Genomic DNA, 16,826 nt, shown 5'->3' on the forward strand with positions numbered 1-16,826 from the left:
CTCCTGGAAGGTCGTCAGGATCCAGTCAGAATGTTTGAAGTGCAGATACTGGGCTGCACCTGGAAGGTTATCGGGATGACTTTGAGATGCGGATGCTGGACCTACGTGTCCTTAGGCCTTCGTCACACACACGTAAGCTCATTTCTGACTTCCTACCTAACACTTTCTTCACTCCAGTACTCTGTCCTGCAGTTCTACTGCCTTCACCCTCTTGAATTCTCCTCTGTCTCCTACATTCAGAGAAAATGCTGGAGTTTGCTTGGATTGTCCCCCTGAGCTGCAGCCTAGAAATTCTCCCCAGACATAGGACATTTCAGGGCTCATTTAATTCATTTTCCTTTTCTCAGGGATTACTCTCCTGCACTGTCTTTTGTCCAATTTCTAATCCCATTGTTTCACACTTTTTGTTTCTAGTTGTTTAAAGCACGAGAGTAAAACTGGTCATTCTTACTTCATCTCGGTTGGAAGCAGAACTGCTAATAGTATTTTTTTTTTTTTGACAGGCAGAGTGGACAGTGAGAGAGAGAGACAGAGAGAAAGGTCTTCCTTTTGCCGTTGGTTCACCCTCCAATGGCCACCGCAGTTGGCAGGCTGCGCTGATCCAAAGCCAGGAGCCAGGTGCTTCTCCTAGTCTCCCATGCGGGTGCAGGGCCCAAGCATTTGGACCATCCTCCACTGCCTTCCCGGGCCATAGCAGACAGCTGGCCTGGAAGATGGGCAACCAGGACAGAATCTGGCACCCTGACTGGGACTAGAACCCAGTGTGCCAGCGCTGCAGGTGGAGGATTAGCCGCTAATAGTATTTTATTTCACTCTTTTTTCCCCCTAAGATTGTTTATTTGAAAGTCAGAGTTACACAGAGAGAGGAAGAAACAGACATGGATAGAAGCAGTCTTCTGGCCAGCGCCATGGCTCACTAGACTAATTCTCCACCTGTGGCACTGGTATTCCAGCTTCTAGTCCCAGTTGGGGCACTGGTTCTGTCCTGGTTGCTCCTCTTCCAGTCCAGCTCTCTGCTGTGGCCCAGGAAGGCAGTGGAGGATGGCCCACATGCTTAGGCCCTGCATCCACCAGGAGAAAGCACCTGGCTCCTGGCTTCGAATGGTGGCCATTTGGGGGGTGAACCAACAGAAGGAAGACCTTTCTCTCTGTCTCTCTCTCTCACTAACTCTGCCTGTCAAAAAAAAAAAAGAAAAAAAAAAAAGAAGAAGAGGTCTTCCATCTACTGGTTCACTCCCCACATGGCAGCAATGGCTGGGGCTGGGCCAGGCCCAAGCCAGGAGCCAGGAGCCAGGAGCCTCCCCGGGTCTCTCATGTGGGTGGTGGATCCCAAAGACTTGAGCCATTCTCCAATGCTTTTCCCAGGCCATTGGCAGGGAGCTGGATTGAAAGTGGAGCAGCCGGGACTTGAACCAGATGCTGGTGCTACAGGCAGTGGTTTAACCTGCTACACCACAATGCCAGCACCTATTTCACTCTTTAATATACCAGTCTGGCTTATAATATAAAGTGGTCATCCCATACCACCACCATCACCATCACTACCACCTGTTGCCTCTTGTATTATGTAAAACTTCCTCTTTTGGTAAAAGTATGGGTCATTCACCAGTCATTGTGGATTACAGTTGCGCAAATCAGAACGGGAAGAAAATTCCCCTTATCGGAGTCAAGAAACTTTTTGGTTGTATTTTCATTTGTTCATTCGTTCTTAGATGACGATCTGTTTGCCTGGGTTGGATGTTGGGCTGCATCCTTTCCTGCCTTTGTGATTCAGGGCCATATTTTTAACCTTTCCAAGCCTCAGTTTTCTCACCTACTGAGTGGGAACATGGAGCTTCTGTTGAGGGTTTACTCTACGTGAAGGGCAGAGCAACCAACACACAGAAATGTTGCTAAAACTGACGCTATTTCTCAGGACTCCTTTCACTCAAGCTATCCCTGACAATAAAGTAATCACTTCCTCTTTCTTAAAAAGATATATTAAGTACAACACTTGATATTAAGTACAACACTCTCAGTTGTTCCCCCAGTGTCTTCTCAGCTTCTATTCTTCTGAGTCTCTACATATATTCTTTGCTACTTATGCTGGCTTTACAGACATCATCTAATCTCATAGCTTTGAATACTGGTGGTTCCCAAAATGTATCTCACGCCTCGGACTTGACGTTGGCTGCTAGATCCACTCATCCTAGTGCCTATTCAACAACTCCAAGTGGATGCTTTGCTCAACTTTGCTTTTTCCATTCCTTCTCCTTGTCCTGCTCTGCTCTGTCTTGGAGGACACAGGGTCTGCTCCTGGCAGAGTGCATTTCTTAGGTCCATTTTCAGCAGATTCAGGCTGCATTTGACCCACAGGAAGGATTTGATGGGCCACAGAAGGGCAGAATGAAAAGGAAGCCACAGTTTCCAGTTCCCTCTTTTGGCCTCAGGCAGTGTCTTTAGCAGGGGCTGCTGTTCATCCTCTGGTCTCTGCTGGTTCTGCCTTCTCCCAATAATGCCCCAGCCCTTCCTGCTGTTGTTAATCATCTCTGAGGCACCTGCCTACCACCCTGTTTGACTTCCCAACCTGTGTAACCATTTCCTCTGTTTGCAATATGTACAGTGGTTTCTGTTTTCCTGGTGTAGCTTTAGCTCATTGAGCTAATAGGCATCTTAGAACCAACACATCTAGAACAAACTCTGGCTTTCCTCCTCCTGATACTTTCTCCACTTCACTTCATGGCAAACCCATTTCACTAAAGCAACGAGTGCTGACCTCGCTACTACTTCTCCTCTCATACCTCTGTCCAATCCACCAGCAAATCCTGTTGGCTCAATTTCATGAATATACCTAGAGTTGACTACTTTTCCCCACCTCCACTGCTCTCCCCATCTTGTCCAATCCATGATTAATTCCCCCTTGGATTATTGCAGTAGCATTCTGGTCCATAGTTAAGCTCAGCAGCCGGCCGGAGTGCCCTCTCTAAATTGTAAATCAGAGTATGTCGCCCTTCTACTAAAAACTCTCCATTGCCTTTTTTTTTTGTTTGTTTCTTTGTATACAGAAGATCAGTTTAGTATATATTAGGTAAAGATTTCAACATTTTGCCCATATAGCAACATAAAGTGAAAAAACTACCATTGGATTACTAATTATAGCATTAAATAGCAATGTACAGCACATTAAAGACAGAGAACCTACATAATTTTTTTTCAAATTAATTAATTTTCTATGCCATTTCCATTTTAACACTTAACTTTAACACTTTAACATTGCCTTTTCATCTTGCTTGGAAGATGAGATAATCTCTTGAAAACTGGGCCCCAGGGCACTGAGCTACCTCAGGGTTTCCACGTTCCACTGCTTTCTGCCTGTGACTCCTGATACAACACTTCTGGAATATTCCTGCCTCTGGGTCTTTGCACCTGCTCCTTCCTCCCTCATGTTTTCCCTCCCAGTATTCACATGATTCTCAACCATCTCCTTCCCCTCAGATGTCTCTTTACCAGAGTCCGTTTCTGATCACCCATAACAGGGCACTTTAAAAAAATTGTGGAAAAATGGAATTAGCAGATGCTTATTTTGGTGCAAAAATTTTAAAGCCCATCCACATTTTCATAACATGCATCTTTATGAACTTTCTGAAGATTCCCCCATTTGTAACATAGTCTCCTACCTCATTTTCCTTTTTACCCTGTTTGTTTCCATAGCGTTTAACACCACCTCATGTATTACATAGTTGTTCATGCACAGGGTGTCTCTTCCCACTGCAAGATATTAGGAACAGGGATTTCGTGGGAGCTGCTGTACCCCATCTCTTAATAATTCCTGGCAGTTAATAAGTGCTTAATAACAGGCTTGTTGAGTGAAGTGATTAGTACAGAATATTGCATGTTGGAAATTATTTCTTCCACTTTTAACAAACTTGTAACGATAAATCTAAAATGTGCAGCTGGATTGCTCTGCGTCAGCAACCATGCTAAGCATGTTATATGCGGATTGTTAACTTATTTTCATTGGTAAGAGTTCATGTTCTCTATGGCAGGCAGGCCCAGAAGGCCCAAGCTCAGCAGGAGCTCCTGGGCAGAGCAGGAGGCAGCCCTTAAAAGAACACCCTGAGCAAGCGGGCTGCGGGTAGCCTTGGGGGTTAGGCCCTGCGGGGAGGCCGGGGGTCCAAGCCTCCAACCCCCGCCCACGCCCCGGGGGCCCTTCCTCCCCGTGCCTTGCTCCAGGGCGGGCAGGACCGCGGTGGCGCCGGGTGGGTGCGGGGCGGAGTCTTCGCGGCACTTCCCGTGCTGAGCGGCTCTGGTTGGAGGCGCTAATAGCCCGAGTCGAGTGGCGGCTGCCCGCCCACTCGCTGGGGACGCCTTGGTCCCCCCAGCTCCGCCCTGCACCGACGCTCCGCAGGCGGTCAGTGCGGCTCGGGACGGTGGCCAGGGACGACGGCCTCAGGTGAGTGCGGGCCCCGCTGCGCCGCGGGGTGCGGGGGCCCGGCCTGCAGCCCCGCGGCTCCATTGGCAGAGCCGCACCCGGCTCAGGGTGCAGCCCTCGCGCCCAGCGTCTCTGCACCAGGACCCGGGCGCCTCTTGCCCGGGTGGCTGCGACCGGCGGCCTGCGGCCGGGGGCGTCTCCCGGGCACTCGGGAGACAAGCGGGGCGCGCTGGGGCCGGTGGGGCTGCGCAGAGCCCCTTGACCTTGGGGACAGCCGCGGCGCCGCCTTGCCAGCAGCCCTGCTTGCGCGCGGTCCTCCGGTCCCGTTATCCCCTCGGAACAGCCTGCCCTCCAGACCGCGTCAGGCTTCTGTCCTGGTAAAGGTACCCGCGATCCCGCTCTTTGATCCGCTGACACTTTGCTCCCGGTTCTTACCTTGGAAAAACCTCGGATCCCGAGAACCGGACTTAATGGTACCGCCTTGGGATGGGTGGTGGAGTCGTGGACAGCAGGAGTGCTGCTTGCGGTGTCCGGCGCCGGAGCTTCCACAGGAGCCATAATTCTTGTTATTCCTAGAAAGCCCTTTTTTTTCTGCAGCTGAATTGCTGGGCCGCCCCCTCCCGGTTTTGGAGATCTCGCACGTGCATCTCACAGGTTCTGGCAAATGGCTCAGACTCTACCCTTGGGACTGGGGTGAACCGAGCAGACATTGGTTGAATTGCGAGGAAGCCAGAACACACACACACACACACACTTCAGCTTAGAGGGTTTTTTCCTCCTTTGAGTGACTCATACCATGACTTGACTAAACGGTAGAGAAACTTCGTGTTGTTTGAAAAGCATGTCCAGCTGTGTAGGTTGAGTTGTTAGTTCTGCCAGGCAGCTGGTCCAGGTTCCCTAGCTGTGGCGCTTCCTAGAAAGCAATTATTGCTCACCTTTTAATCTCTCCCTTTTCAGTCGGCTCCTTCCTCTCTACTGGTAATGGACTTTTGGGGGGTGTTTGTAGTTGCAGGAACAAGTAGCCCCGTGCTGAACAGCCCTACCCAACTACCCTTGAGAAATATGAACTTGTAAGTAAAAACCATGGGCTCGCTTTGCCAAAGCAGACTCAACATAACGTTTGCTCGTCTAGAATTTTCAGAAAATAACACCAAGAGGAATCTCTTCAACAGAAGGCCATAAATTCACTTTGCAATTTCCTGAGAATGAACTTCTTAAGACTTGTGGAATACTTAGTTTAAGTGCAAGTCTTAAAAAAAAAAAAATAAGCCCAGCAGTATAGAAGTATTGCTGGCCATATTTCAGTTGTACAGTTTGCTGCATGAGTTCTGCTGTGTGCAAACAGGTGTGAAACCATCAGTGCATTCAATTGTGTGAACCTGTACATCACCCCCAAAAGATATCTTGTGGTTGCCCCTTTGTAATCCTTTCCTCTTTCTCTCCAGGCAACCATGGCTCTGCTTTCTGTCAATATAGATTAGGTTGCATTTTCTATTGTTTTATTTCTTTTTTTTTTTTTAAATAAATTAGATCATACATTTTTGGTCTTCAGATTTTTTTTTTTTTTTTTTTGACAGGCAGAGTGGATAGTGAGAGAGAGACAGAGAGAAAGGTCTTCCTTTGCCGTTGGTTCACCCTCCAATGGCCGCTGCGGCCGGCGCGCTGTGACCGGTGCACCACGCTGATCCGATGGCAGGAGCCAGGTGCTTCTCCTGGTCTCCCATGGGGTGCAGGGCCCAAGCACTTGGGCTATCCTCCACTGCACTCCCGGGCCACAGCAGAGAGCTGGCCTGGAAGAGGGGCAACCAGGACAGAATCCGGCGCCCCACCGGGACTAGAACCCGGTGTGCCGGTGCCGCAAGGCTGAGGATTAGCCTGTTGAGTCACGGCGCCGGCCCCAGATTTTTTTTTAAGATTTTATTTGTTTACTGGAGAAGTAAAGTTACAGACAGAGGGAGAGAGAGAGAGAAAGTTCCTCCATCTGCTGGTTCACTCCCCAAATTGCCACAACAGCCGGAACTGGGCCAGTACAAAGCCAGGAGCCCAGGAGCCAAGAGCTTCTGCCAGGTCTACCCCACAGGTGCAGGGGCCCAAGCACTTGAGCCATCTTCTACTGCTTTCCCAGGCCATTTGCAGGGAGCTGGATTGTAAGTGGAGCAGCCAGGACATGAACTGGCCCCCATATGGGATACCGGCACTGTAGGCAGAGGCTTAACTTGATAAGCCAAAGCTCCAACTTCTGGTTTCACTCAGCATAATTATTTTAAGATTTATGTATATTGTTGAATAGTATGTATATACCACAGTGTGTCCATTCAAGCATTTGGGTTTTTCCAGTTTTGAGCTGTTACACATAAAGTTGCTATTACATGAAGGGACTTCAAGAAGTTCATAGAAAGATAAAATTAAAAAGAAAAGTTGGGGCTGCGGCTGTGGCATAGGAGGTAAACCTGCAGCACCGGCATCCCATTTGAGTGCCAGTTACTCCACTTCGGATCCAGCTCTTTGCTAGCCTGGGAAAGCAGTGAAAGATGGCCCAAGTGCTTGGGCCCCTGCACCTGTGTGGGAGTCCACGAAGAAACTGTTGGCTCCTGGTCTCAGATCTGTTCAGCTCCGGTCATTGGAACCATTTGGAGAGTGAACCAGTGAGTGGAAGACCTCTCTCTTTCTGCCTCTGCCTCTCTGTAACTCTACCTTTCAAATTACTAAATAAATGTTTTTTAAAAAAGAGAGATAAGTTTATTTTGTTGCAAAAAATTGGAAATCTATGCATAATTTTTTGTAATCTGCATTTTCCATAAACTTTTTGAACACTTTTCATATGCATGGACTTCAAAATTGCTTTTGCACAAATAAACTTTTAATCTCATTTTACCTGAACTTGAAGTACCCTCATACCAGTCATTATGGGAACATAAATGCATGCCTCTATTTAAGTTATTTTATTTATCTTTAACATGTAGGAGGCCTTGGCAGGAGCCTCAGCTTTTCCTTGAACCATCTGGGTGTGTTTAGGGAAAGCAAAACACCTTTAATTTCTGAGATTTTTGCTGTGCGGATTTTGAGACACTACTGCCAGAAGCTAAGATGATCTTTGTCGATGATTGAAGAGTTTCAGAAGGGGGCGAGGGTAGACTTCTTCTTTTCTGTTCTCTTGTAGGCTTTGTTTTCTTTCATTTCTCTTTCTCCGCCCTTGATTGACACATTGGAATGCTGACATAATTTTGGGCAAGAGCAGAAGTGAATACATGGTAGGAGGAGGCAACAGTTAACCTTGGCTGAAGTTAATGATGCTTCCATCGCAAAAGGAGGGGAAGAGGTAGGCAATTTTGTGACTCTCAACCTGTCCTATTTTAAGTCCTGTCTTTTGTTATTTCTCTGGTTAGGAGGAAAGTGCTTTTCTTTTCCAATGGTCACATGTTATTTGGGGGTTGTAGGTGGAGAAGGTCTCGGTAAATAAGAATTCTTCATTTTCTGTTTCCAAATATGACTGGAGACATTTGTTTCATATTTTCCCTTTGCTTAGCTTTCACTTGCCCTACATCTGGCTCAGAACATTTCTGGGAGCGTAATCTGCCAACATATTTCAATTTAGTAAGATTTGGCCATTTAACAAAGGACTGTTTCATACAGAATGAAAATGCAGCTCTTGGCGTTGGTGGCCTGCTTGGTCCTTGGGACGTGGCATTCTGAGGGATCTAGTATAAAGCCCACATCTGTGGATCCCGAAGTCTACATGAATGTGGTGAGTACATCAGAGTCATGAGCCATAAAAATGCCTTTGTGACAGATGTTGCTGTCTTAATCCAGTTATATGGGTACCCAAAGCCAGAATTCTAATCTGTTTATACTTCATTATGTTTTTCACTTTCTCTGAATCTTAGATTCTTTTTAATAGACTTTTCCCACCAAGTAATATTTAACAAACCTCATCTTGCTGTTAAACTATACATTTCTTTTTTTTTTTTTTTAAAGATTTATTTATTTGAAAGGCAGAGTTACAGAGAGGCAGAGGCAGAGAGAGAGAGAGAGAGGTCTTCCATCTGCTGGTTCACTCCCCAAGTGGCCGCAAGGTCCAGAGTGGGCTGATCTGGAGCCAGGAGCCAGAAGCTCTTGGTCTCCCATGCTGATGGAGGGGCCCAAACACTTGGGCCATCTTCTACTGCTGGATTGGAAGCAGAGCAGCCAGGTCTCAAACCGGCGCCCATATGGGATGCCAGCACTTCAGGCAGCAGCTTTATGCACTACACACAGCACCGGCCCCTACATTTCTTAATAAGATATTTTTATTAATTCATTTCATTTTTAAGTCTCACTGAGTTTTAAGACCAGTAAGAATGTGACAAAACTTCATTGACATTACATATTGAGTGCTGGTTTTAGAATTCATTGAACCAAGATTCTGATTAAGAATGTCCCAGGAAAATCCTTCAGTACGAAATTAAAGTATCTGAAAAAAGTTTGTTAGGACAAAGAAACAAAAATAAGTTATTGATGAATTGAAGCACCCCAAAGTTATTAATCCTAAGTAGACACAAAGAATATTTAAATACCTCATTTAGGCATAAATCATTGGAAAGATACAAAATATTAAAGAAAGCAACATCTTTAAAATAGTTGATGCTATCTCTTGAAGAATCAAGAGATTTCCTAGTGAGCCAAGAGGGTGTGAGCTGACAACAAGGTACTCAAGGTTAACTTCCATTTCTTATCCCAAAGCTTTTCTATTACCTTCCCCCTTTAAAAAAATTTCTTCCTTTAAGAACAAAAACATTATTTTTTCAAGTATTTATGATAGGTGGACATTTAGCTACATAGATCCTTTGCATAATTAAATTAATGTTTCAGATCCCACTGAACTCCTGATTCATGATTGCCCTGTGGAATGTTCCCTATGGGAAAGTCTATCTGATCATAATTCCTTGTTTTTTAGCTTTTCTTCACTTTTACCTTGGCATTCTAATGTAAAGTTTTTAGTTACTGACTAAAAACAAATGAATTTTTTATACTTTATTTCCCAGGATGGAGCTTCTTAAAAAAGGAAAATGTTTTCTACTTTGATAGGATTATCTGGTTACTGTGAAAAGAGGGTTTATCTATTCCTAGTAGGCAAAATGGAAGCCATGAGGCCCAAAGCTATGGTAAAGTTAGAAGTACTTGACACAGAACACCCTAAAATGGTGGAACCAACATTTAACCAAACATCTGTGAATAGGTAGACTTTTCTTTTGTAATGCGATGTTGGCATCTAGATGGAACAATTAAAAATTTAGTAAGACCGGCACTGCAGCTCACTTGGCTAATCCTCTGCCTGCGGCGCTGGCACCCTAGGTTCTAGTCCCATTTGGGGCACCGGCTTCTGTCCCGGTTGTTCCTCTTCCAGTCCAGCTCTCTGCTGTGGCCCGGGAATGCAGTGGAGGATGGCCCAAGTGCTTGGGCCCTACACCCACATGGGAGACCAGGAGGAAGCACCTGGCTCCTGGGTTCGGATTGGCCATTTGGGAGGTGAACCAACAGAAGGAAGACCTTTCTCTCTCTCTCTCTCTCTCTCTCTCTCTCTCTCTCTCACTGTCTAACTCTGCCTGCCCCCCCCCAAAAAAAATTTAGTAACAATGAATGCCTTAAGTAAAGCCCAGAAAATACCATCAACATTCTGCTCTTCTCCTTTGCCTGTCCGTGTGTGCACAGCTACTTCAGAGTCTGTCCTTCTGTTTTCTGTCTCCAGAGTGAAATCATCAGTCACTGGGGATACCCGGCCGAGGAGCACTACGTGGAGACAGAAGATGGGTACATTCTGTGCCTTCACCACATCCCTCATGGCAGGAAGAACCGCTCTGACAAAGGTTGGGAGTTTTCTGAGTTGAGAGCATTGCTGGAATTTGGACAGCTTTTACGTCATTAACCAAGCTCAGTTTTAACTTGAAAACATTGAAATAGGATTATTTTTATATTGAAGTATTAAGTGTGTTGCATTTATACAAGGCACGGAGAAATACCTTTTTCTTTTAAAGAAATAAGGACAATCATCTAATTTCATATTTTACCTAAAGGTTCAAAGGTCAGATGTATTTGAGAATATGCTAAAACCTCAGTTTTCTTTGATGAGGAAGCATCTGGTTTAATGAAATGTTTTTAGCACTATGTGGATGGCTTTTGCTATTTGAAAATTATTTAAGTTTTGGAATAACTGATGTCACATTGTCTAAAAATCAAAGAAAACCAAAATATACAGAGCAAAATACTTCTCTCCTGAGAATTCTCATTCTTAACTTCCCATTCTTTGTGCATCCTTCTAAAACCTCTTCATTTTTAGACTCTATCTCCAAAAATCTTCTTAGAAACACAAACATAGATTCTTGTTTTTCTTTTGCCTCCTTTTCAAGTTAAGGGGTCTTCAGAAACCTTGTACAAAATGTAAATCATGAAAAAACTGTGTGTGGATTCCAAAGTTTTTTGGGCACCAAAATAATATTATCTTTTAATTCCATTTTTTCCCACAATCTCTTTGAAATGCCCTCATATGAAAGGTAGCATATAATGTACACTGTTTTATTCTTTGATTTTTTTTTCCTTAATAACTTGGAAATCTTCCCATACAATACCTAGTGCATTTATCCCACAGATACATCAAATTCACCTATATAGACATATCATAATTAAACAAGCCTTTCATTAATGAGTATTGATGCTATTTATAATCTTAGGCCAATGAATATTACTGCTGCAAATATATGTGCAAGTTCATTTATAGGATATATTCCCAGAAATAGAATTTTTTGGTTGGAATACATGTAAACATCTGATTTTAATAGGCAAGGATGAATTGCCTTCCACATGCGCTTGTTCTGAAAGCTACTTTTGCTAGGAATATATCAAAGTTATTGTATCTCTGGCTAAAAAATATAAGAGATATAAACATATGTTCATGTATATCATTTTTTTCTATCACTTATTTTATAACTCAAGCAAAACTACAGATTTCAGTGCAGGGAAGGAATTTCTATAAAGACTACTTGAAATTATTAAACAAATATCAGAATAAGAGATCCTTATTCAGTTATTCAGATGTAGCTTATTCCTTAGCATCTTCTCTTTCTGGAAATTTTACCTGGGAAATTCAGGTTTAGATTAAGGTATTTTGATATCTCTTCCTTAATTAAAGTTTTACATGGAAAGAATAGCCCCCCTCCTTTTTTTTTTTTTTTTTTTTTTTTTTTTTTGCCTCAAAGCAAACTTAAAAACCTCCAGTGTCAGTATGGGCTTTATATAATTATCTGCTTTTTATCTATTGTGGTTTTTCCAGAGTGAGAATCTAAGAGAACAACTCTGTATATAGATTTCAGACTGTAAAGAAAGTAAAATATGGGAGTTGATATTTAGCCTGCTGGCTGAGGCACGCGTGTTCCATAGAGTACCTGTGCCGATTCCCAGCTCTCCATCCAGACCCTCGCTTCCTACCAGTGCATACCCTGAGAGGCAGTGGTGATGCTCCAGATAGTTGGGTTTCTGCCACCCATGGTGGAGACCTGGATTGAGTTCCCAGCTCCCAGCTTCAGCCTGGCCCAGTCCTGGCTGTTGCAGGCATTTGAAGGGTGAAGCAGCAGATAGGACTTTTCTCTTTCTTCTCTTTCTCTGGTTCTGTCTCACAAATAAAGAAATTTTAAAAAGAAAAATATGCATTGGTATTACTTCTCTTAAAAGGAATTTTTTGGCTAATAAAATGAACAATGTGAGTCCTTGTTAAAAGGCACTAAGAATTCCAGGAAAAGCATTCTGAGAGAATGCACCTGCTCTTTACCCTGCAGGATTCTTTATTTTCTGTGTGCAGTTAAAGCATGTGAAACCGTTTACTCTGCATGTCCCATTGCAGGGGAAGGCACAGTGCCCTGGAACGGGAGGAAGGTGTGCAGGAATCTTGATCAGCTTCCACGTGGCAGAAAGCAGCTTAGAGGATCTCAGGGCAGACCTGGGTCTGCCCTGCCTGCCTGTGTGCTCTCACGCCTGGGGGTCTCAGGCTCGTCCTCTGAGAAAACCGTCTCACTTAGTCATTTTCACTCTGGTTCTGTGGTTAAATTTCTTCTCTTTCTGGCAGAGGTGTTGGAGGGTGGGAAAGTGGATGCTGTTGGTCTTCAGCAGGGGGAACATAGACGGGACGCACTCTGTGTTACATCTGGCCGTGGTATTAGATAGCCACCATCTTCTCTGTTCCTGCCACCCGCATAGGGGATCGGGGAAGAGCACGTAGAACTCCAGCTTCGAGCTAACTGCAGAGGGGAGCTTTCCAGGAAATCCATGACGAACCGCTCGGTTCTGGAAAGGAATTGTGAGTTTTCCTAAGAACTGCCTAGGTGCTTTTCTGACAGGTTGCAATTCCTTGGTCCAAGGGAAAGCCCGGGACAGAGGCCTTTGCTGACCTTTACCCCAGCTCAAGAGCAATGCTGTGAGTGGTGTGACTTTGGTTCCTTTAAAGTCAGATTGATAAATAATAAATAAATAGGCAAAGTCCTTCAGTCATCAAGTGGAACTCTTCCCAGGCCTGCCACTTCCCCTCCAGTCTTCCTCCTCTATTAATAGCACGGTCATCCTCCAATGACTTGGCCTGGGAACTGCAGACTCATTCTGGGCTCCCATCCCCGAGTACTGTCAGGTTCTCTGTAGGCAAGCCAGGTTGGGCTGTTTCAGCTTATCCTTTGCTTTGCTTTCCCTGACCTCCACCCTCCCTTAGGCTGCTGTCACCATTTAAAATAAGCCAGAAAGAGAGCCTCACGCTACTGCCATTTCAAGGCTCCTTGTATAGTAAAAAAGAGAATTACAGAAGAGGAAATTGAGTCTGCTTAAAATTTTAGAAATTAACGCTTTTAATATATCCCCCAAATAATGCCATGTACTTATACTGGTTTGTATGTTTTTAAGATTTTTTTTTTAACTTGAAAGGCATAATGATAGAAGGAGACAGAGATTTTCCATCTTTCCATCTGCTGGTTCATTTCAGATGTTCACGATGACCAGCACTGGGTCCAGCTGACACCAGAAGCCAGGAACTTCATCTAAGCCTTGTCCACACTGAAGGCAGGGGTCATCTGCTGCTGCTTTCCCAGGCACATTAGCAGGGAGCTGGATTGAAAGTAGAGCAGGTTGGACTGGAACCGATGCTTTTATATGTACTGTCAGCACAGCTTAACTCACTGCACCTCAACACGGGCCCCTCACCTGTACTACGTACAGGCAGTTACAGGACATGTTAACATGTTAACCAGTTATTGCTGGCACACTCCTTGTGGAACCTGACTTGCCCCTGAGTGATAGCATCTTTTGGTCCCATTGCAGTGGGTCCCTGTGACTATGTATAGGCTCACCTGGAGATAATTGGAGGTTCTTTATGAGCACAGGGTTGAGCCATGTGGTTCCTGTGTCATTGGCTTCTTAGAAGCTCCGCCAGCCTCCAGTTCTCATCTGTCCTGTGTGGTTTTGCCACATGAAGTTTTCTAAAGCCCAGATGCAGGTACTTGTTTTTGCCATCAAGTCATCCTCCGGGATGTAATGAATATACATTTTGTCCTTGCTGCTGTGTGTAACTTTGACCCCCATTCCATACAGTAGCAGTTTCTGGCTACCTTTGGAGTGCATGTGTGGCCTCTCCCACTTGTCGTATTGAGCTGGGCTTGCATTTTGCTATCTCCTTAAGGGAACTGAAATTCAGAAATTAATCACTCATAGGGAAGTGGTTCTATTTTCATCTGCTCAGCCTTATTTCAAAAAGTCATGAGATTTTAGCACCGGAAGAACCTCAGCTTCTTGCCTGGGTAAACTCCCCTGGTGGGTTCTAAGTTTAAAAAAAAAAAAAAAACCGCTTGGGACTTGGAAGCTGTGTTGTAGACCAAGGTCCTTATTTTACTGGGAGAGAGCCTTTTCAAGAAGGAAAAGATACTTGCCTCAGGTTGAAGGGTAATGGCCCAGAAGTCTGTCTACTGATTTCAGTGTTCTTTGAGCTAGAGAGCATGGTGTTACCTATTAAGTATTAAGCAAGTTGATCCCATGATAGTCATATTTTTATTGGGTGAAAAGAGAGAAATACATGAAACACACAAATAGCAACAGTGTGCAGGACAGATTTACTCTTGGCCTAACTGGGAAATTGGCCAGTGGTCAAAGAAAGCACCAGAGTGGCACTTTGATGGCTAGAAAGTTACTCCTGATGGCCCAGTGGGAATGATGCCCTTCCAGGCTGGCAGCAACCAGAAAGTAGCCCAACTGTGCTGTTGGCAGAGACTCTCCATGGTTGTCCAGCGAGCATTTTGAGTCACAAGTAGACACTCACAACATGGCTTGCTGGTTCCGTTTTGGAAGGATAGATTATCGACCTGCATTTTGCTTTGTTTCTTTTTCTTCTTCTTCTGTTCTTTTTTAAGATTTTCATTTTATTTTATTTGAGAGGCAGAGTTACAGAAAGGTCTTCCATCCACTAGTTCTCTCCCCAAGTAGCCACAACAGCCGGGACTAAGCCAGGCCAAAGCCAGGAGCTAGGAGCTTCCTCCGGGTCCTCCGTGTGGATGCAGGGGTCTAAGGACTTTGCCATCACTTGCCGCTTCCCCAGGCACATTAGCAGGGAGCTGGATCAGAAGTGGAGCATCTGGGATGAACCGGTGCCTATATGGGATGCTGACACTGCAGACGGTGGCTTAACCTGCTGAATCACAATGCCTGCCCCTTGCTATTTCTTTTAGGAATTTGTCTGGTTTCTGAATTTTTTTTTCCTTTCCAGAAACTCTTCCCTTTTATCGATACCATTTTATGAGTAAATTCAGTGCACTTTAAGAAGCTTCATGTAGCGTTCCCCCACCCACCACACATTCCCTTCCCCCATAGTTCTAAACAAATGTGGATTCATTAATCCACACCTCAGCTCGGTGACTGGGAGGGAACTGCCTCAGATCCTTTGCCTAACTGAGCAACCTGAGTTAGTGTCAGCCAGGCACTTTGTCTCGCAGACCTAGATTGTGGCTGGAGCAAAGGGACAGGGGCAGCTAGGAGCAGAAGAGTATGCTCTGTCTGGCCCCTTCCTCTGCCCCAGCGCTCGCTCCTTCTCCCAGCACTTAGTGCTCTGGTTCTTCCTCTGCCTACAACTCAAAAGTCACTTCTTCAGGGCAGATTTCCTTAGCCACTCACAGCAGGCCAGGCCCCTGGCTACATGTTCTCACAGTTCTCTGTTTATTTATTTCACAACACATAAGTCAGTGAGTAAGAACTCTGGGCAGTGTGAGTATGTGAGCTCTGTCTTTCTCTCTAGACCATAAATTATGTGGAGGCCTAAGGCTTTCTGACTCATTTGTTTGGTAATCGCCTAAGGTTTCTGCCTAACCAGGACTTCCCCTGCAGCCTTCCTGCATCTAGGATGAGAAAATGTTGCAGCTTCATAGTGTTCTTTGCTCAAGGCCACATCAGCTTAAGGATTCCCTGCCTCTGGTGTCAATGGTGCCCACAAACACAGATTGAGGTCTTCCTGTGGTAGGCAGTGGAGGTCGGGTTGCCTGGGAGTTAACTGTGAGCATGGTAGCAGCTGCCAGCCTATGTGTTAAGTTCCAGCTCTACTGCGTTAGCCGTGTGAGCTTGGGGATTTATGTAACCTAAGTATTAATTTTGTCATCTCTTACACTAGCAGAATAATAGTCACTACTTCTATGTTATTAATGAAATTCAGATGAAATAGGCCCATGGAGTATCTTTTCCTAGTTCAGATAGGAGCTGTAGTTTCATATATTGTGATGGATTTTCTGGTGGTCCCTGGTATCTGCTGTCTCAGATTCCAGACTGCCCCGACAAGGAGTGTGTTCTAAACAGAGAGCTACATATGTCAGGATCTGCTTACCACAAGTAGAAGGTGTTGCCCCAAGAAATGTCTTCAGCAGAACTGTGCCTGGGGGTCAGGCAACAAGCACCATCGTCTCTGGCCAGGTGTTGCCCATAAGAGCTTCACTCTCTGGACCTCTCTGCTCCTTCCAGAGCTATATGCTTTGCGCACCCCGCCAACGCTGAAGCCCCGTGAACCAGAGTTGTCCTAACACGAAGCTGTCTGAGGCTAGGCTGTGGTGGCGTTGGGGGGCAGTGGAAGGCAGGAGGGCAGTTTGGCAGGGAGGTGACTGGCTCTTTGGTGTCACATGACCTGGGTTTGCTTCCCAGCTTCGCCATATGCTAATTGTGTCTACCCCAGAGGCGAATGATTTTTCCTGAGACTCAGAATCCCCTCAGTAGAATGCTGTCCATGGTGCAGCGTCACCCTGGGCATCCTGAGCACATAGGCAGTGCCCCGGAGAGCACAGCTGGCCTCTGCGTGTGCGTGCGTGTGAATATGTCATTTTGTTCTCCTTCATTTATCATCAGGGTATTACTACTGTTGCGTGCTGGACTTAGCATGAGG

The 16,826-nt window shown here is 45.3% G+C and overlaps 1 protein-coding gene across 4 annotated transcripts in view; it reads left to right on the forward strand.

Annotated features, from left to right (window-relative positions):
- LIPA (lipase A, lysosomal acid type) overlaps positions 1 to 16,826 on the forward strand; it is a 154,804-nt gene that overhangs the window by 107,913 nt on the left and 30,065 nt on the right. The window contains exons 1-4 of one of the 4 annotated variants that reach the window (XM_062215361.1): positions 4,320 to 4,432; positions 7,572 to 7,730; positions 8,045 to 8,156; positions 10,137 to 10,254. In XM_062215361.1, coding sequence (XP_062071345.1) covers positions 7,699 to 7,730; positions 8,045 to 8,156; positions 10,137 to 10,254 — 262 coding nt within the window. In that variant the 5' untranslated portion in view covers positions 4,320 to 4,432; positions 7,572 to 7,698. Of the gene's footprint in view, positions 1 to 4,314; positions 4,433 to 7,571; positions 7,731 to 8,044; positions 8,157 to 10,136; positions 10,255 to 16,826 lie in introns of those variants that run through there. The other 3 variants (XM_062215363.1, XM_062215362.1, XM_062215364.1) reach the window with 3 other exon arrangements.

The sequence above is a fragment of the Lepus europaeus genome, chromosome 17, assembly GCF_033115175.1.
Source record: "Lepus europaeus isolate LE1 chromosome 17, mLepTim1.pri, whole genome shotgun sequence".
NCBI classification, from domain to species: Eukaryota; Metazoa; Chordata; class Mammalia; order Lagomorpha; family Leporidae; genus Lepus; species Lepus europaeus.